General features: G+C 47.1%; 1 protein-coding gene across 2 annotated transcripts; it reads right to left on the reverse strand.

Annotated features, from left to right (window-relative positions):
- Window positions 1-1,469: 1,469 nt before the first annotated feature.
- Window positions 1,470-19,267, reverse strand: NQO1 (NAD(P)H quinone dehydrogenase 1). 2 transcript variants are annotated; one of them, XM_039474239.2, is made up of 7 exons: window positions 18,844-19,052; window positions 13,754-13,880; window positions 9,392-9,556; window positions 9,148-9,278; window positions 7,089-7,202; window positions 4,433-4,534; window positions 1,470-2,400 (listed from the first exon to the last, which is right to left on the reverse strand). In XM_039474239.2, exons 1-7 carry the CDS (start codon window positions 18,979-18,981, stop codon window positions 2,095-2,097), a joined length of 1,083 nt encoding a protein of 360 aa, XP_039330173.1. In that variant the 5' UTR covers window positions 18,982-19,052; the 3' UTR covers window positions 1,470-2,094. The 2 variants fall into 2 exon arrangements, with proteins under 2 accessions (XP_039330173.1, XP_039330179.2); XM_039474245.2 differs by lacking the exon at window positions 13,754-13,880 and having other exon boundaries at window positions 18,844-19,267.
- Between the last annotated feature and the right edge of the window lie 1,888 nt (window positions 19,268-21,155).

A 21,155-nucleotide genomic window follows, 5' to 3' on the forward strand; every position in this document is an offset into this window, starting at 1 on the left:
TGGATCTCTTTTAAATTCCCTGAGAGGACCGAATAGGTTGTTCCATTCCCATTTAGCAGGAAGCAGCCCTGTGGGAGATGGGCTGTCAGGCCACGTCACCTAGGGGGTTCCAGCCGCAGTTTATGATTTAATCCTCTGATGTGTCTCCCACTAGATTCCACTATCACTGGCTTCACTGATACCAATGAGTGTGGGTCTGTTTTGTAAAAATGACTTTAATTTGGATCCTTTAGAAATTTACTCAAAATTACAGTGAAAATGAAGGCAACAGAAAATATTTTCAAACTGAAACAGCCATCAGCTATTGTGGATACTGTCGAGAGGAAAAACAACCAATGCCAGTCAGCATCTGGTAAAGGAGGTTCTCTAGCTTGGCCCAATGCCTTTGTTTTCTTGGCAAGAGGCTGTCTCCCATTTTTCGGGCAACCTTCTCATCTTTTCTCATCTCTTCTTTTTTTTTTTTTTGAGACGGAGTTTCTCGCTGTTGTTACCCAGGCTGGAGTGCAATGGCGCGATCTCAGCTCACCGCAACCTCCGCCTCCTGGGTTCGGGCAATTCTCCTGCCTCAGCCTCCTGAGTAGCTGGGATTACAGGCATGCGCCACCATGCCCAGCTAATTTTTGTATTTTTAGTAGAGACGGGGTTTCACCATGTTGACCAGGATGGTCTCGATCTCTCGACCTCGTGATCCACCCGCCTCGGCTTCCCAAAGTGCTGGGATTACAGGCTTGAGCCACCACGCCCGGCCTCATCTCTTCTTTTAATAGACCACAAGAGGGCAGTGTTTTATCATATTCTCCTTGAATGATATAATACCAACAGTGGGACGAGATGACTTCCAGAAGTAGAAATTGACTATTATGCCAAAATTGTTCACCAAAGTTGATAAAACTCTAGGTTTACAATTGTGCCCCAAAAGTCATGGGACTGGACCCCATCGGTTTAGCATAAGTCATCAGTTTAGCAATGATAAAGAAAATAACCTTCTGAAAGTTTGAATAGATCAGAAATGAAGTACTTTTTGTGGAAGGCTGTTTTTAAGTATTAAAGGTACTATTTCCTTTCTTGAATTCACATTGCAGATGTGCATTGTGGATTTATGGGTTTATCTCCGCAAACCTTAAAGTAGAAGAATCCAAGGGCCAGGTGTGGTGGCTCATGCCTATAATCCCAGCACTTTGGGAGGCTGAGGCAGGCGGATCACCTGAGATCAGGAGTTCGAGACCAGCCTGGCCAATATGGTGAAACCCTGAATCTACTAAAAATACAAAAATTAGCCAGGTGTGGTGGTAGGTGCCTGTGATCCCAGATTCTAGGGAGGCTGAGGCAGGAGAATCGCTGGAACCTGGGAGGCAGAGGTTGCAGTGAGCCAAGATCACACCACTGCACTCCAGCCTGGGCAACAGAGCAAGACTGTTTCAAATATATATACACATATATGTTTTTTTAAAATAAAAAAAAGTAGAAGATTGCAGTAAAGAAGAGATTTATTAGCTCTTCCTTTCAAGGTATCTATATGTACTGTATACAAACAATGAAAGTTGAAGAGTGATATTCATATTAGGCATATTAGTCACTGAATTGTAATCAAAAGCAAGAAATATCATAAACAAGTGTTAGATTACTAACTGCCAAACAAGTTAAGTCCCTTATGGCAGATAGATTGTCTTTTCTTTCTCTGAGCAATTCCTTTCTGCCATAAACTCCAGAGAGGTGATGAATAGAAATAGAACATTGAAGAGTTGAATGATACCTAGCCAGACTTTGCCCTAAAACTTTAGCCCTAAAAAGAGAATTAAATTGTGTAGATACCTTTAAAGAATATTTTGTAGCTTCTTTCTACATCTTTCCCTAAGTGGCCTCGAGCCAAGTCAGATTTTGGTTATATGCCATGATAGTAATTGTAACAATCAGTGACATTTAATAATAAAATGATCCAAAAATGCATGAATACAGTAGATTCCCTCTCCTATTTATTCATTGTGGAAAAAAAAAAGAAACAAAACGCAAATCTTAAAAACTAAAGTGAGTCGGAAGCTTGGAAAGATACCCAGATCTGATAACACGTTATGAGGAAATCCAGTCTTATGGATCTTATTTTCTGGCTTTGATCTGGTTGTCAGTTGGTATGGACTTGCCCAAGTGATGGCCCACAGAAAGGCCAAATTTCTTGTTTTTCTCCTCATTCTGCACCTCTTTTTTCATTAAGAATCCTGCCTGGAAGTTTAGATCAAAGAGGCTGCTTGGAGCAAAATACAGTGGTGTCTCATCCCAAATATTCTCCAGGCGTTTCTTCCATCCTTCCAGGATCTGAATTCGAGTGTCTGCTGGAGTGTGCCCAATGCTGTATGTCAGCTGAGGTTCTAAGACTTGGAAGCCACAGAAATGCAGAATGCCACTCTGGGGATACGGAAAGCACAGAGAGGTAAGTCAACAAATTCCATGCAGTTGTACTATAAACAACAGAAGCTGGTCTGGGCTGCCCTGTAAGACATTCTGATAGGGAGGCCTCAGGCACCCTAGTGAATCATTTCAGAGCCACTGTCTCTGTCCTACCCTCTACCTAGCTGTTACCAACTTTAGCCTTTTCATCTGTGCTCTTCTTAAAATGCATAAACCCTTGAAACTGTGCCAACCTGAATCCTTTGCCAAGAAAGCTGGAAGTTCTATTACTTTAGGGAGTCTCAGTTTCTTGGCAGGTGACTCTTGCCAACGCATGTGTGTGCATTTCTCTGCCTCGCCACATAACCAGATGAGTTTTGCTTTTTTTTTTTTTTTTTTTTTTGAGACAGAGTCTCACTTACAGGGTGGAGTGCTGTGGCATGATCTCGGCTCACTGCACCTTCCACCACCCAGGTTCAGGCGATTCTCATGCCTCAGCCTCCTGAGTAGCTGGGACTACAGGCATGTGACACCATGCCCAGCTAATTTTTGTAATTCCAGTAGAGACAGAGTTTCACCATGCTGGCCAGCCTGGTCTCCCAAAGTGCAGGGATTACAGGCCCAGATGAGTCTTGATAAATGATTTTCATACACGGCCACTCATGGGCTCTTCTCTCCAACCACCCTCTTCACAGAAATTATCCTGAGGGTCTGGTGACACCAATAAGCCCACCCCAGGCTTCAGTTTTATCCATGTCTAAACAGGCTGGACTAAATCATTTCTGTTTTCTTTGAAACAGGGTCTCGCTCTGTATCCCAGGCTGGAATGCAGTGGTGTTATCATAGCTCACTGCAGCCTCAAACTTCTGGGTCTCTCACCTTAGCCTCCCAAGTAGCTGGGAACACAGGTGTGTACCATTACACCCAGCTAATTTTTTTTTTTTTTTTTTTTTTTTGTAGAGATGAGGTTTCACTACATTGCCCAGGCTGGTCTCAAACTCCTGGGCTCAAGCGATCCTTCTGACTCAGCCTCTCAATAAATCATTTCTTAAATTGTCTTGGGCTCTAATAGTCTATGGGACTGTATCAGCAACTTGGAGAAGGACAGGAAGGCTGGAGGGAGATACGAGCCATCTGGCGAGACCAGGGCCCATGGCTGTACAAATCGAGGGTAGAAATCCACACTCATCCTTGGCTGGGAGAGAATGCTGTTTTCACATGCACACACGTGGGTGTTTTCTACATGCATAGGCACCCAGGAAGGCAGGCAAACTGCTCAAGGAAGCTCCCGTAGTTCTGAATCATGATGATGCTTCCATCTTCACAACTCAAGATCTGTTTTTAGCTGCTATCTTGATGCTTTGAACCCCACAGAAGGCTCAATTAATGAATTCCCCTGAAGGTTCACTGAAAATAAGGTACCTGGTTGGGCGCAGTGGCTCGCCCCTGTAATCCCAGCACTTTGGGAGGCTGAGGCGGGAGGATCATTTGAGATCAGGAGTTTGAGACCAGCCTGACCAACGTGGTGAAACCCTGTCTCTACTAAAAATATAAAAATTGGCCAGTTGCGGTGGCTCAAGCCTGTAATCCCAGCACTTTGGGAGGCTGAGGCGGGTGGATCACGAGGTCAAGAGATTGAGACCAACCTGGTCAACATTGTGAAACCCCGTCTCTACTAAAAATACAAAAAAATAGCTGGACATGGTGGCGCGTGCCTGTAATCCCAGCTACTCAGGAGGCTGAGGCAGGAGAATTGCCTGAACCCAGGAGGCAGAGGTTGCGGTGAGCCGAGATCGCGCCATTGCACTCCAGCCTGGGTAACAAGAGCGAAACTCCGTCTCAAAAAAAAAATACATATATATATATAAATTAGCCAAGCATGGCAAAAGGTCCCAGTAATCGCAGCTAATTGGTAGGCTGACGCAGGGAATTGCTTTAACCCAGCAGGCGGAGGTGGCAGTGAGCCAAGATGGTGCCACTGTACTCCAGCCTGGGCAACAGAACGACTCCATCTCAAAGAAAAAAAAAGAAAGAAAAGAAAATGAGGTACCTGAATTGGCCAGAGAATGACATTCATGTCCCCATGGACCCCTTGCAGAGAGTACATGGAGCCGCTGCCACCAGTGGTGATGGAAAGCACTGCCTTCTTATTCTGCAAAAGAAAAAAACAACACACTTCATTCCCCTCACATCCCCTTGGTGACAAGAAGTTAATGAAATAGCTCCAGGGAAAAGAACACACAAGTCCCTCCTATTTGCTGTTTATATTACTTCATACTTTGGCTCCTCGGAGCTGCACAGTATGACTCTGCAGAAGTATCAGCCTAGACGGTCTATAGACAGGCAGCCTGGGGCAAACCAAGGATTTCAAACCCCCACGTGTGGCTCAGGGCAAAGGCTGTCCCCACATCCAAAATGAGTGCTGGCTGTGCTGCCTAGATGGAGTGATTGATGGTTCTTATCCATCCTCCCACGTGCTAGGCGTGGCGTAGGACAAGCTCTTTCTTTCTTTCTTTTTTTTTTTTTTTTTGAGACAGAGTCTTGATTTGGCATCAGGCGCCAGGCTGGAGTGCAGTAGCCCAATCTCGGCTCACAGCAATCTCTGCCTCCTGGGTTCAAGCATATCTGCCTCAGCCTCCCGAATAGCTGGGACTACAGGTGTGCCACCACACCCAGCTAATTTTTTTTTTTTTTTTTTTGAGACGGAGTTTCGCTCTTGTTACCCAGGCTGGAGTGCAATGGCGCGATCTCGGCTCACCGCAACCTCCGCCTCCTGGGTTCAGGCAATTCTCCTGCCTCAGCCTCCTGAGTAGCTGGGATTACAGGCACACGCCACCATGCCCAGCTAATTTTTAGTATTTTTAGTAGAGATGGGGCTTCACCATGTTGACCGGGATGGTCTCGATCTCTTGACCTTGTGATCCACCCGCCTCGGCCTCCCAAAGTGCTGGGATTACAGGCTTGAGCCACCGCGCCTGGCCTTTTTTTTTTTTTTTTTTTTTTTTTTTTTTTTAAGTAGAGACAGGGTTTCACCATGTTGGCCAGGATGGTCTCGATCTCTTGACCTCGTGATCCGCCTGCCTCAGCCTCCCAAAGTGCTGGGATTACAGGCGTGAGCCACTACATACGGCCAAGCTCTTTCATCTGGAAGGTCTCAAGGTGTTCCCCGTGCAGGATTTGGGTTTCCAAAAAATAAGACAGACCTTCTTTGGTTTTGATTATGGAAATTTTTCACGCACATAAATGAGGAAACAGTGCTGCATCTACACCACTGATTTCAACTCTCAGTATCTTGCCATTCTAGTTTTAGCTTTACCTGTGATCCCCTTTTTCTCTGGAGCACTTTATTTTCTTTTTCTTTCTTTTTTTTTTTTTTTTTTTTCTGAGATGCAGTCTGGCTCTGCCGCCCAGACAGGAGTGCAGTGGCGTGATCTCCGCTCACTGCAACCTTCCTCCCGGTTCAAGCGATTCTCCTGCCTCAGCCTCCCAAGTAGTTGTGATTACAGGCGCCCACCACCAGGCCCGGCTATTTTCTTTTCTTTTTTTGTGACGGAATCTTGCTCTGTTCCCCAGGCTGGAGTGCAGTGGTATGATCTCAGCTCACTGCAACCTCCACCTCTCAAGTTCAAGCTGGGATTTCAGGCACACGCCATCACGCCCAGCAAATTTTTTGGATTTTTTTTTTTGGGGTGGGGGCGGAGTTTCGCTCTTGTTACCCAGGCTGGAGTGCAATGGCGCGATCTCCGCTCACTGCAACTTGCGCCTCCTGGGCTCAGGCAATTCTCCTGCCTCAGCCTCCTGAGTAGCTGGGATTACAGGCACGCGCCACCATGCCCAGCTAGTTTTTTGTATTTTTAGTAGAGACGGGGTTTCACCATGTTGACCAGGATGGTCTCGATCTCTCGACCTCATGATCCACTCGCCTCGGCCTCCCAAAGTGCTGGGATTACAGGCTTAAGCCACCGTGCCCGGCCAATTTTTTGGACTTTTAGTAGAGACAGGGTTTCACCATGTTAGCCAGGACTGTCTCCATTCTCCTGACCTCATGATCCGCCTGCTTTGGCCTCCCAAAGTGCTAGGATTACAGGCGTGAGCCACCGCACCTGGCCTAATTTTTGTATTTTTAGTAGAGATGGGTTTTCACCATGTTGGCCAGGCTGGTCTCAAACTCCTAACCTCAGATGATCTGCCCACCTCAGTCTCCCAAAGTGCTGGGATTACAGGCATGAGCCACCACACCTGGCCTTTTATTTTCTTTTTTAAGACAGAGTATCATTCTGTTGCCCAGGCTGAGTGCAGTGGTGCAATCTCAGCTCACTGTAACCTCTGCCTTCTGGGTTTCAAGCAATTCTCCTGCCTCAGCCTCCCGAGTAGCTGGGGTTATAGGCACCCACCACCATGCCCAGCTAATTTTTGTATTTTTAGTACAGACTGGGTTTCGACACGTTAGCCAGGCTGACCTCAAGTGATCTGCCTGCCTCGGCCTCCCAAATTGCTGAGATTACAGGTGTGAGTCACCACGCCCAGCCTCTGGAGCATTTTAAAACAAATCCCAAACATCATGTCATTCCATCTGTGAAAACTTGATCATGCATCTCTCCCAAAGGGCCCAGAGCCTCGGCTTAGGATCTAATTGTGCTCAAAACCCTGCATCAGGACAGACTCCACCCAGAAGCCAGTCAGAGCATTCCAAACTGTCCACCTACCTGGAAGGGTCCTTTGTCGTACATGGCAGCATATGTGTAAGCAAACTCTCCTACAAACACTCGCTCAAACCAGCCTTTCAGAATGGCAGGGACTCCAAACCACTGCAGGGGGAACTGCGGGACAGAAGACATCATCGAGGTCAGACCAGAGGCTCCCCCAGCCCAGAAGGCAGCCAGGGTGCTGAGCTGCTGTCCATTATGGCAATGAGGGGAGCCCCTCAGCCTTTCCCATTCCTCCTGGAGGTGTTAGCACTTTAAGGAAAGAGATCATTTTTTCCTTGGTCAGCCAACTTGACAGTCTTCTTGCGGCCTGAAAATGCAAATATCGAGTGGGCCCCAAGCAAAGCTACATACACAGATGACTTGTTTATATGGAATTCGTTTGTATGAAGTCACATTTGGCAGCAAAGTCTAAATAGCAAGGATTGCAAACAAGGTTTGCCTCAGGGTGTGATGCCTCAATCAGTATTTTCCCAAGAGTTTGCTTTAGTAGGTGTGGTATCAACAATGTGACTGTTGGCTGGGCACAGTGGCTCATGCCTGTAATCCCAGCACTTTGGGAGGCTGAGGCAGGGAGATCACCTGAGGTCAGGAGTTTGAGACCAGCCTGGCAAACATGGTGAAACCCCATCTTTACTAAAAATACAAAAATTAGCTGAGTATGGTGGCATGTGCCTGTAGTCCCTGCTACTTGGGGGTCTCAGACAGGAGAATCACTTAAATCCAGGAAGCAAAGGTTGCAGTGAGCCTAGATCACACAATTGCTCTCCAGCCTGGGCAACAACAGAGCAAGACTCTGCCTCAAAAATTAAATCAATAAATAAAATTTCAAAAATAAAAATAATAAATAATAATTAGTGTGACTAAGGTTTATCAGGGACTTTCCATGAGAAAGTCTTGTCTGACCTCTTACCCTAATAAAAGCAGAATAAGGACTATCCCAGGAGTTCTTATCCTTGATTCACAGTATTAAGATATGACAGGCACACGTCTATAATCCTAGCACTTTGGGAGTCTGAGGAAGGCGGATCACTTGAGCCCAAGAGTTTGACACCAGCCTGGGCAGCATGGTGGGACCCCATCTGTACAAAAAATTAAAAAAAAATTAACAGGGCATGGTGGTATGCGCCGATAGTCCCAGCTATTTGGGAGACTGAGGTGGGAGGATCACTTGAGCCCAGGAGGTTGAGGCAGCAGTGGGCAGAGATCAGGCCACTACACTCCAGCCTAACTGAACATGAGAACTTGTGTCCAATTTTTTAAAAAAAATATTTGTTAAAGGCATCCTTTGGGGTACTGGCTAGTGGCATGTGGCTTTGAAGATTCATGTGATTCATAGCAACAGGCCCGAGGGTAGAAGAAAGGATTTCAAGGATTGGATGCTTTGTAGCTGATTGAATAAGAACAACAGTAAGAAAAAAACACAGCCTGTACCACCCTCCTCGTGGTTTCCAGCATCATATACATTCTATGTTCAATATCAAAAGACTGGCTGGAATGAGCAAAAGCAAAGTCATTGAGTACAGTCACATTTATGGGAAAGATCACTGACGAGATGCCCACACAATCCCAGCATTGTCTGCTAAACGGTAAGGCAGCTTCCCAAAGAAGAAAGGCCATGGATTGCTGCAGAAACGCATTCAGCAGGGTTTCAAAGCCCCCTTCAGCTGGCAGGCTGCCATGGCAGGGAAGTCAACGTCTCATGCATCATTCTATAAGGTATTTGAGATTCTTATGGAGAAAGGAGGAAAACAGCAAATGTTGAGAGAGTCCTCCAGGAATCTCTAACTGAAGGGGAGGTGAGGTATGTGCGACAAAGCAACTTCAAGGGTGGAACATCATCTCTGCAGCTGCATTTCTGTATGTAACAGTAATAAAACCAGATTCCCAATATCTGTGAAATCTGTATAATACTGCACCTTTCAAGTAATCGCCCTTATTTGTAAAGAATGCAGTCAAGTGGGTGACTGTTCTAAGATCCCATAGCTAATCAGGTGACAGGTGTAGGACAATAAGCAGGCAAGTGTCCCTGACGCCCCTTCTGATGTCCCCTCCATACCTGGAATATCACAAGGTCTGCGTTTTCCAGCTTCTTTTGTTCAGCCACAATATCCTGGCTCAGACGGCCTTCTTTATAAGCCAGAGTAGATTCAGCAGCATACTGAAAGTTCTCAGGGTCCTTCAGTTTACCTGCAGAGAAGAAAAAGAGAGGCTGGGGCCAGCGAGGCCAAGGCTGGGCCAGAGGACCCACAGGCAAGGAGATCCACAAAGAACTGATTAAAGAGGGGAGGAGGACCTCCTACCTGTGAAGTCCTTTCTGGAAATGATGGGATTGAAGTTCATGGCGTAGAGGTCCGACTCGGCCACCTCCCATCCTTTCTTCTTCAAAGCCACTGCAGCAGCCTCCTTCATGGCATAGTTGAAGGACGTCCTCTCTGAGTGAGCCAGGACAATCAGTGCTTTTCTGCCTACCGAGACACACACAAAGCACACGGGAAAACCCATTACCAACCAGCAAACCTTCAGCTACAGGGGAGCTGCAGTCTGTAAAGGAAGGGGCAGCTTTGTTAAACATTAGGTTATTGCAATCCATCCTCTGCTGCCAGAAATGTATTTTCCCCTTAAAAGTGCCAAAGATTGGCCGGGCGCGGTGGCTCAAGCCTGTAATCCCAGCACTTTGGGAGGCCGAGGCGGGTGGATCACAAGGTCAAGAGATCGAGACCATCCTGGTCAACATGGTGAAACCCCGTCTCTACTAAAAATACTAAAAAGTAGCTGGGCATGGTGGCACGTGCCTGTAATCCCAGCTACTCAGTATGCTGAGGCAGGAGAATTGCCTGAACCTAGGAGGCGGAGGTTGCGGTGAGCCGAGATCGCGCCATTGCACTCCAACCTGGACAACAAGAGCAAAACTCCATCTCAAAAAAAAAAAAAAAAAAAAAAAAAGTGCGAAAGATTAAAGGAAGCATTTAAATCAGTGACTGATTTAATAAACAGTGTTGACGGCTGAGCGCCACGTCTCACGCCTGTAATCCCAACACTTTGGGAGGTCAAGGTGAGCGGATCACCTGAGGTCAGGAGTTCAAGACCAGCCTGGGCAACATGGCGAAACCCTATCTCTACAAAAAAAATACAAAAAACTAGCTGGGTACGGCGACTTATGCCTGTAATCCCAGTTATTGGGGAGGCTGAAGTGGGAGGACTGCTTGAGCCTGGGAGTTCGAGGCTGCAGTGAGCTATGATTGAACCACTGAGTGACAGAGCGAGAACCTGTTTCTAAAAAATGAACTGTGCAGTTTTTAGAGTGTTTATTGTAGTCACCAAAAAAGTTTTTGGTTTTAATTACTCCATTAACACATCACATGCAGTCATAATTTCCAGTAGATTAAAGATCAAATTTTTTTAATGAAACTATTTAAATAATAAAGAAGGAACAGTAGAATTTGTATAACCTCAGAGTACAGAGTCCTTTATAAAAAAAAAAAAAATTCGACCAGGCATGGTGGCTCCTGCCTGTAATCCCAGCACTTTGGGAGGCTGAGGTGGGCAGATCACAAGGTCAAAAGATCAAGACCATCCAGGCCAACATAGTGACCCTATCTCTACTAAAAATACAAAAACCAGCCGAGCATGGTGGTGCACACCTGTAATTCCAGCTACTTGGAGGCCGAGGCAGGAGAATTGCTTGAACCTGGGAAATAGAGGTTGCAGTGAGCCAAGATTGTGCCATTGCACTCCAGCCTGGGCGACAAGAGCAAGACTTCGTCTCAAAAAGAAAAAAATTGTTTAGCAATAAGCACCATAAACAAAGTCAAAAGATACCCACTGGGAGAAGAAATTTGCACATCTCATCACAGAGTTAGTTACATTCCCAGTGAGTGCCCACAAATAATTAGAAAAGAACAGATGGTGCAGTGGAAAGTGGGTCAAGGACCTGCACACACTGTTCACAGAGCAGGAAAGGCGAATGGCAACGAAAAAATGGAACGAAGCTCTTCGTGGCCTGTCAGGGAAAGCAAAATTAGAACAAGGTGTTTACCCATGAGATTGGCACCAAGAAATGTAAAACAAGTAACATCCAGGGCTATTAAGATTGTACTAACAGAAAAATTGGTGCATTACTGGTGGGAATATGAATTGGCTCAACCTTTAGGGAAAGTAATCAGGCAGAATCTCTTAAAACTTTAAAGACACGTAAATCTTTTATTTCTCTCTCCAATTTGGGGAAATCTGTTCTACAGACTAAAAGCATCAGGCTATAAGAGCAAGGATGTGTATTACACCATGCTTTTCACTGGCAAAAATTAGATATAACCTGATTGTCTATTTACGGGGAACATTTTAATAAATTATGGGTATATCCACACTACAGGATATTCTGCTGTTAACAAGAATGAGTTGACTTGGCGCGGTGGCTCACTCCTGTAATTCCAGCACTTTGAGAGGCCAAGGCGGCGGATCACCTGAGGTCGGGAATTCAAGACCAGCCTGGCCAACATGGTAAAACCCTGTCTCTACAAAAATACAAAAATTAGCCAGATGTGGTGGCAAGTGACTGTAGTCCCAACTACTTGGGAGGCCAAGGCAGGAGAATTGCTTGAACCCCAGAGGCGGAGGTTACAGTGAGCCAAGATCATGCCATTGCACTCCAAACTGGGCGACTGAGTAAGACCCTGTCTCAGAAAAATAAAATAAATAAAAATAAAAGTTAAAAAAAAAAAAAAGAATAAGTTAACTGGCTGGGCACAGTGGCTTGAGCCTATAATCCAGCTACTTGGGAGGCTGAGGTGAGAAGAGCCGTTGAGGCCAGGAGTTGGAGACCAGCCTGGGCAATACAGTGACACTTTATCATTAAAAAAAAAATTTTAGAGACTGTTGACCAGGTACGGTTGCTCTCGCCTCTAATCCCAGCACTTTGGAAGGCCAAGCAGGAGGATTGCTTGAGCCCAGGAGTTCGAGACCACCTAGGCAACATGACAAAAGCAAAACCACTTTTCTACAAAAAAATACAAAATTAGCCTGTAGTCTCAACTACTCAGGAGGCTGAGAGATGGGAGGATCACTTGAACCCAGGAAGTTGGGGCTGCAGCGATCTGTGACTGCCACACTGCACTCCAGTCTGGGCGACAGAGCAAGACTCTATCTCAAATAAATTTTTAAAATTAAAAAAATTAAAATGAATTAACTATACACAGTGACTCAGAAAGATATCCATGATATATTATTAACAGATAAAAAACAAGTAAATATTAATCCATTTTTATTTAAAATGAAAGAAGTGAGAGGCAGGGAGAGAGGGAAGGGAAGGAAGAAAAACTACACAAAAAAAAAGAGAAAGAAAAAAAGAAACTACATATATATGTGTGTAGATAAGCAGTACATTGGTATGAGGGGGAGAAATATGTAGTGATCACGTTAGACTTTTTTTTTTTTTTTTGAGACACAGTCTTACTTTGTCGCCAAGGCTGGAGTGCTGTGGCACAATCTCAGCTCACTGCAACCTCCACCACCTAGGTTCAAGCGATTCTCCTGCCTCATCCTCCCCAGTAGCTGGGATTACAGGTGTGCACCACCACACTCGGCTAATTTTTGTATTTTTAGTAGAGATGAGGTTTTGCCATGTTGGCCAGGCTGGTCTCGAACTACGGACCTCAAGTGAGCCACTGGCCTTGGCCTCCCAGAGTCCTGGGATTACAGGTGTGAGCCATGGCACCCGGCTGATGACATTAAACTATTAACAGCTTCCTTTCTAAGTACGAAATGGCAAAGGGGTACAGGTAGAAGGGAAATGGGCCTCTTTGATATTAACGAGCTTGTCAGAGGCAGCATGCTTCAATTTGCAACAATACTATTTAGGTTCTACAATGTGCTAGGTGCTGCCCTAAGTGCTTTGCATTCTTTTTTTTTTCCTTTTTTTTTTTTAAGATGGAGTTTCGCTCTGTCACCCAGGCTTGAGCGCAATGTCAGGATCTCGGCCCACTGCAACCTCAGCCTCCCAGGCTCAAGTGATTCTCCTGCCTCAGCCTTCTGAGTAATTGGGATTACAGGAGCACACCACCATGCCCATCTAATTGTTTTGTATTTTAAGTAGAGACGGGGTTTCACCATGTTGGCCAGGCTGGTCTTGAACCGCTGACCTCAGGTGATCCACCCACCTCAGCCTTCCATAGTGCTGAGATTACAGGCATGAGCCACCGCGCCCTGCCTTTTTCTAAGACGGGGTCTCGATCTGCCTCTTAGGCTGGAATGCAGTGGCATGGTCTCAGGTCACTGAAGCCTCAACTCAGGCTCAAGCCGTCATCCTACCTCAGCCTCCATAGTAGCTGGGACTCCAGGTGTATGCTACCACGCCTATTTTTTTTTTCTTTTTACAGAGACAGGGTTTTGCCATGTCGCCCAGGCTGGTCTCAAACTCCTGGGCTCAAGCAATTTTGCCTGCCTCAGTCTCCCCAAGTGTTACATAGGTGTGAGCCACCACGCTCGGCCCTCACTTTCTTCCTTTGTCAGGACAACATGCTGTTTTAAATGTGCCCCTTCCAAAATTCAGGTGCTGCCAATGTGAGAGAATTAACAGTTGGGGCCTGTGAGAGGTAATTAGGCGAGGCGAGGCTCGTGATCCGGATTAATGGCCTCATAAAAGAAGCTTCACCCAGCACGGGGCTCACCTGCCCTTCCATTTTCCACCTTCTGCCTGATGCCGTCCATGTCAGGATACAGCATTCTTCCAAATGCAGCTCTCTCCAGACAACCACACCTTCCAGCACCTTGAACTTGGACTCCCAGCTTCCAGAACTGTGAGAAATCAATTTCTCTTTTTTATGAATTATCTAGTTCCAGTTATTCTGTTATAGCAGCAAGAAATAGACAAACCCTATGCGTTCAATACTGTGAGTAGCCCCATGTTATGGATGAGAAAACTGAGGCACAGGAAAGAAGCAAGTTACCCAAGTGAGTAGTCATTAAGTGGTGAAGCTGAAATGATGTGAAAATGTAGAGAGTGTCTGGGCGTGGTGGCTCACACCTATAATCCCAGCACTTTGGGAGGCCAAGGCAGGCAGATTGCTTGAGCCCAGGAGTTTGAGACCAGCCTGGCCAACATGGAGAAACCCCATTTCAACAACAGCAACAACAAAAATTAGCTGAGCGTGGCGGTGTGTGCCTGTAGTCCCCGCTACTCAGGAAGCTAAGGAGCAAGGATTGCTTGAGCCAGGGAGGTGGAGGTTGCAGTGAGCCATGATCACGCCACTACACTCCAGCCTGGGCGAAGGCGAGACTCCCTCAAAAAATAGAAAGATGGGGGTGGGGTGGGAGAGGGAGTGGAGGGAGAGAGGGAAAGAGAAATACAAGTAACAGCATGCAAGGGCATAAACCCCCACAGTTGCTCCTGATAATGTGCACTGCTACTCCATACCCTACCGTGAACCGTGGGTGGAGCTAGGAGAGAAGGCATCTGCAACTTTTTTGCACTATCGGAATAACTAAAAATAACTAAAATAACTAGAAAAGCACTTTGAAGCCTTAAACTCTCTTCCTGCTTTTATTATTGACCACACCTGGCAAGGGAGGCGCCTCTTGGGCTAACTTTGAGGGCCCGGTGTGCCACACCAGGGGATTTCCAAACTTCATCCTAGGGTTTTGGACTCTCAAAAGTAAAATTCAGTGGAATAGGTGTTGGATGATGATTTAAATGTGCTGGAAGTGATTGTCTGGCTTTGGATAGCCTGGGAAAAGGGAAAGGAAGTTCTAAGGCTGCCTCAACCAATTCCGCCGCCTCCTTAATTCATGGATTTAACATGATTGTGAGGCAATGAGCGCATGAAGCTCTAAGGTGTTTTCTTTGTGATTGACCTTGCCATTAGTCTTATCAGTGTGTACTCGACACCGCTCTGACCGTTTTTATTCTACTGACTTCTCATCAATGTTAACAGGTAGTAAAACAGTCAAGGCACTTCTCAGAAGATGAGCAAGTCAGGATATCTATCTCTAGCTCTTTGAAGGAGCTCACACTCTAATAGGTATAGGAATGCCTGTGACTTTAAAATTTTTCATGTAAGGCAACACACAAACAGGAATAATACATTTGCAACAAATACAACCACCAAAGTGTAGCACCTGTAATACACGGATTGCAAAAACAACTCGAAAGAATAATGGACAAAAGAAGGTTATGGGCTGGGCGTGGTGGCTCCTGCCTGTCATCTCAGTACTTTGGGAGGCCAAGATGGGCAAATCACCTAATGTCAGGAGTTCCAGACCAGCCTACTCAACATGGTGAAACCCCATCTCTACAAAATACAAAAAAATTAGCCAGGTGTGGTGGCAGGGCCTGTAATCCCAGCTACTTGGGAGGCTGAGGCAGGAGAACCTGGTTCACTTGAACCAGGGAGGTGGAGGGTGCAGTGAGCCGAAATCACACTGCTGCACTCCAGCCTGGGCAACAGAGCAAGACTGTCTCAAACAAACAAACAGAAAAACAGTTGTGAATAGGCAATGAACAGAAAGGAAGTTTTCTGGGCCTGGAAGGTTCATTTTCCCTTTCCGCCACTCGCCTAGCTGAACAACATGACCTGGGAGGAGTTAAAGCATTATCCTGAGAGGCCTCAGATGCATGCACAGATAACCTCCTCAGGGTACAATGGCATTAGTGTGCTAGGGAGAGGTAAGGGGAAAAGTTCAACAGAGGGCTGGGCGCGGCGGCTCACACCTGTAATCCCAGCACTTTGGGAGGCTGGTCTCAAACTCCTGACCCCAAGTGATCCACCCCAGGTGGTAAAAAACCGTCTCTGCTAAAAATACAAAAATTAGCTGGGCATGGTGGCGTGCACCTATAATCCTAGCTGCTGGGGAGACTGAGGCATGAGAATGGCTTGAACCTGGGAGGCAAAGATTGTAGTGAGCCCAGATCATGCCACTGCACTCCAGCCTGGGCAATGGAGTGAGACTCCATCTCAGAAGGAAACGTCAGGACTTGAGGGCTGGCTCATTAGGAAGGGTTCTGAGAGGAGCTTGCCATTTGAGCTGAATCTTGGTATTGAACTCTTGGCCTCAAGCACTCCTCCTGCTTCAGCCTCCAAAATGCCGGGATTACAGGCATGAGCCACCACGCCCAGCAAGAAAAAAAAAAAAAGTTGTTTAATTAGCTGGGTTTCAAGTTCTTCTGCTCTGACCAAAAAAATTAGCCGGGTGTGGTGGCACACACATGTAGTCCCAGCTACTCAAGAGGCAAAGATGGGACAATCACTTGAGCCCAGGAGGTCAACTGTAGTGAGCCCAGATCATGCCACTGCACTCCAGCCTGGGCAACAGAGCAAGACCCTGGCTCAAAAAGAAAAAAAGAAGTATGATAAGGCCAAGACTTAGTAGCAGTTTCATGCATTCTCCCTCTGCCTCCTCAGCTCACTTGAATCCTCCAGGGAATATAAGTGCAAGTCAGATGCGTCTATTAGTTGCAAAGAAAAAACCTGGATGTTTCAGTAAACCTCAAGATTTGGTTAGCTGTATACAGCTAAAATTAATTATACAAGATCCAAGTCTTCCCTTTTCCTTCTTTACCACCCGCTTTTTTGTGTTTAAGCTACACAGAAACACAGAACATTCTGTAAGATTGAAAAGTCAGGGCGGTGGCTGAAGCCTGTAATCCCAGCACTTTGGTAGGCCGAGGCAGGTGGATCACGAGGTCAAGAGATCGAGACCATCCTGGCCAACATGGTGAAACCCCGTCTCTACTAAAAATACAAAAAAATTAGCTGGACATGGTGGCGTGCGCCTGTAATCCCAGCTACTCAGGAGACTGAGGCAGGAGAATTGCCTGAACCCAGGAGGCGGAGGTTGCAGTGAGCCGAGATCGCGCCATTGCACTCCAGCCTAGGTAACAAGAGCGAAACCCCGTCTCAAAAAAAAAAAAAAAAGAAAAAAAAAAAAAGTCAGGAGATAGTTCCTGCCCTAGTATTGGAGGAGAGGGTGCTGGTGCCTCAGAGCAGCTGAAGAATGAAATACAAGGGAAACAGCAGCCACCATGTATGCAGGAAGCCTCTCAGCTCTCAGAATCTATTCCCTGCTGTCTTCCCCAGCAACTTTTGCTGGGCTTCTCATCCCCAGGTTCCTCCCTTTCTCAGAGATCCTGACAATTTTAGTTTGTCAACTGCAAGGGCGATCTCTTCCCCCACTCACTTTGACCAAGATGAGTTTCTTGTCTGTGCAGATGCACTTTTTTTTTTTTTTTTGAGATTGAGTCCTGCTGTGGCCAGGCTGGAGTGCAGTGGCACGATCTCCGCTCACTGCAACCTCCGCCTCCCTGGTACAGGTGCATTTTTAGAGGCAGGACCAGGTTCACAGGGAAGGAAATTACAAAAAGGCAGAATTCTACCCCAGCTGAGGCAGCAGCTTTCTAAATCTTAACGCTGTCCAATCTCAGAGTGAAATTATTTGGGAAACAGCTCTCAGTCCCTGCGGTTGTCTCAGCTGGTTATTTATGCCTCAGCTGGAGTTGGGGTACCCTCTAAATTCCCCTAGGGTTGATGGGCAAGTGGGGAGGCTCTATCACTGAAATGGACCCAATACCAGAAACAGATCCAGTGCTACCCAATCAGGTTTGCCTGATTCAAGGGCCTCAGTGGAAAATATCTCCCAAGGCCGGGCACTGAGACTTGAGTCTGTAATCCCAACACTTCGGGAGACCGAGGTGGGTGGATCACGTGAGATAGGGAGTTCGAGACCCCGCTGACCAACATGGTGAAACCCCTGTCTCTACTGAAAATACAAACTTAGCTAGGTGTGGTGGTGCACGCCTGTAATCCCAGCTACTCGGGAGGCTGAGGCCGGAGAATCGCTTGAACCCAGGAGGCGAGGTTGCAGTGAGCCAAGATCGCACCACTGCACCCCTGCCTGGACGACCAGAGCGAAACTCCATCTCAAAAACACAAAACAAAATAAAACCTGAGCTTGGCAGCCTGGAGCCGGTTCTGGTCTCCGTCAAACTAAAGGCATCAGTTTCCTCCACTCCTGCCCACCCATCGCCTGATCTCATTTTCTTCAGAAGCCAGGAATCCACATTTTTAAGTGAAATCACCCAATTTAGTGTTAGCAACTTATTTCAAAGTGTTTTAAATACTATAGACCAAAAGAGGTTGGCCGGGCGCGGTGGCTCAAGCCTGTAATCCCAGCACTTTGGGAGGCCGAGGCAGGTGGATCACGAGGTCAAGAGATCAAGACCAACGTGGTCAACATGGTGAAACCCCGTCTCTACTAAAAATCCAAAAAATTAGCTGGGCGTGGTGGTGCGTGCCTGTAATCCCAGCTACTTAGGAGGCTGAGGCAGGAGAATTGCCTGAACCCAGGAGGCAGAGGTTGCAGTGAGCCGAGATCGCGCCATTGCACTCCAGCCTGGGTAACAAGAGCGAAACTCCGTCTCAAAAAAAAAAAAAAAAAGGTATGGACTGTGACCGCAAGCCTGACTTGGTCTCCGACGGTCAGTTTCTGAACTAACCCCAGTTTTGGACGGAATGTCTGCTTCCAAGGTCTGCTTCCTAAATGTCCACTAGAGTTCGTGGGGTGGAGTGAGGGGGGATCCGCGGCTCCCCATACAAACAGAACCTCTCCCTCTCCTGGAGTCCGATCAAGGCTCATCCCAGGACTCTAATCTCTCCCTTTGTGCATTTTGAGTCAAGGAACAAAACTCAGGGCTAAGACCCTTCAACCACCTCCACAAGCACCAGGTCTCCAGAAATGCAGGAACTTCGCCCTTCGAGGCACTCACCGGCCATGGCTCCAGTGCAGTCCAGGGCGCTGATTGGCTGGGCTCGCTGTTGCTGGGGCGACCCTGGCCGGGGAGTATGTTCTCGGGGCTGAGCTGCAGGGGCTGCAACAGAGCAGGAGTCCAGAGTGCGCTGCGCATTCTCTCTTATATCTGCTGTCCCGCCCATTTGAGTTGGACAGCCAACCAGGGTGATACCCAATGCCTGGTCCTGGGGCGCTGGGCAGAGGCTGTCGAGGCTGCAGTTCCAGGAAGGGAGGGAGCCTGGGGGATGAAGGAGGGGCCCTTCCTCTCCCGTTCGCCCTAGCAACTGGTGGAAGTCACGAAAAGTCTCTGGGGGTGGGGGAAGGGGTTTTGTGGGGGTGTGTGACAGAGACCTCAAAATCTGGCTGGAGTGACTAGGCAGGCCCATCTGTGCACTGTGTCCTGAGGGGCAAGCGGACGCAAGGAGTAAGTTGTTCCCACGGAGTCCAGGGATCGGTTGGCCACGCCCTTAAGGCCTTGGCAAGAAACCGGGAAGCAAAAGCCGGCTGCCGGATTACTGTGGTTTCCTAGAGTTAGATTCAGCTGAGTCACTGTGACTGGATTTGGAAGGCTGACAGCACTGAGGAGACTTGCTCCATAGAAATGCGTTTGTTGCGGGGCGCGGTGGCTCACTGCTATAATCCCAGCACTTTGGGAGGCCAAGGGTGAGGGGGGATCACGAGGTCAAGAGATCGAGACCATCTTGGTCAACAAGGTGAAACCCCGTCTTTACTAAAAATACAAAAATTAGCTGGGCATGATGTCGCACGCCTGTAGTCCCAGCTACTTGGGAAACTGAGGCAGGAGAATTGCTTGAACCCAGGAGGCAGAGGTTGCGGTGAGCCAAGATCATGCCATTGTACTCCAGCCTAGGTAACGAGAGCGAAACTCCGTCTCAAAAAAAAAAAAAAAAAAAAAGTTTGTTTCTTCCTTTTTTTTTTTTTTTTTTTTTTTTTTTTTGAGACGGGGTTGTTCTCGAAATCCTGACCTCAAGTAATCCACCCGCCTTGGCCTCCCAAAGTGCTGGGATTACAGGCGTGACCCACTGGGCTCAGCCCGTTTCTTCCTTTTCAAGATTCAGATTCTGGCGGGGCGCGGTGGCTCAAGCCTGTAATCCTAGCACTTTGGGAGGCCGAGGTGGGTGGATCACCTGAGGTCAGGAGTTCAAGACCAGCCTGGCCATCATGGTGAAACCCCATCTTAAAAAATTCAGATTCTGCACTTCAGGGCACATACAATGTACTTCTGTTGGTGCCTGCCGCTGGACCACCCCTGCTCCTCAAAGCGGGTAATTGGGAAACTAATTGGTTTTGTTTCCCCCAGAACTAAAGCAAGGCTGGTGTGGAGATAGCAGTTACAGGGAAGCATTTAAAAAACAACCAAAATGGTCGGGTGCGGTGGCTCAAGCCTGTAATCCCAGCACTTTGGGAGGCTGAGGTGGGTGGATCACGAGGTCAAGAGATCGAGACCATCCTGGTCAACATGGTGAAACCCCGTCTCTACTGAAAATACAAAAAAAAATTAGCTGGGCATGGTGGCGCATGCCTGTAATCCCAGCTACTCAGGAGGCTGAGGCAGGAGAATTGCCTGAACCCGGGAGGCGGAGGTTGCAGTGAGCCGAGATCGCGCCATTGCACTCCAGCCTGGGTAAGGAGAGCGAAACTCCGTCTCAAGAAAAAAAAAAACAACCGAAACAGAACCAAGTGTACTGGCTTTACACCGAATCTCACACAAAGGTACAGAACGGAACAGAGCAAATACTTTAAATCTGGGCCAGAGGTGGTGGCTCACGCCTGTAATCCTAATACTCTGGGAGGGAATCAATTGAGGTCACGAGTTTCAGACCAGCCTGGCCAACGTGGTGAAACCTAGTCTCTGCTAAAATACAAAAATTAACCAGGTGTAGTGGTGCGCACCTGTAGTCCCAGCTACTTGGGAGGCTGAGGCAAGAGAATTGCTTGAACCTGGGAGGCAGAGGTTGCAGTGAGCCAAGATTGTGCCACTGCACTCCAGCCTGGGTAACAGAGTGAGACTGTCTCAAAAAAACAAAACAAAACAAAACAGAAAACAAACTATAAAGTAACAATTACAGTGAAGAGGGGAGACATACTGTCAAAATGCGAAGGAAAAATAACTAGAACTTTAAAGTGGTAATTAACCATCAGAAGAATAACAGATGGGGGTGATGAGGACCACACAAGGCCCTTCCATTGTCCCTTCGGTGCAAAATTTAAGAAGGTACCAGAATTTAAAAAAAAAAAAAAAAAAAAAGCCTGTCACTGTGGCTCATA

This window comes from Saimiri boliviensis, chromosome 1, assembly GCF_048565385.1.
Source record: "Saimiri boliviensis isolate mSaiBol1 chromosome 1, mSaiBol1.pri, whole genome shotgun sequence".
Taxonomy (NCBI): domain Eukaryota; kingdom Metazoa; phylum Chordata; class Mammalia; order Primates; family Cebidae; genus Saimiri; species Saimiri boliviensis.

Excerpts from the sequence above, each read along its gene's own strand:
- NQO1 (XM_039474245.2), bottom strand. The coding sequence starts at position 19,252 with ATGGGCCTGCCTAGTCACTCCAGCCAGATTTTGAGGTCTCTGTCACAC. Across the intron at positions 4,535-7,088 it reads ACGACAAAGGACCCTTCCAG|AATAAGAAGGCAGTGCTTTC; the intron begins GTAGGTGGACAG and ends TTTCTTTTGCAG. Across the intron at positions 2,401-4,432 it reads TCATTCTCTGGCCAATTCAG|AGTGGCATTCTGCATTTCTG; the intron begins GTACCTCATTTT and ends CCGTATCCCCAG.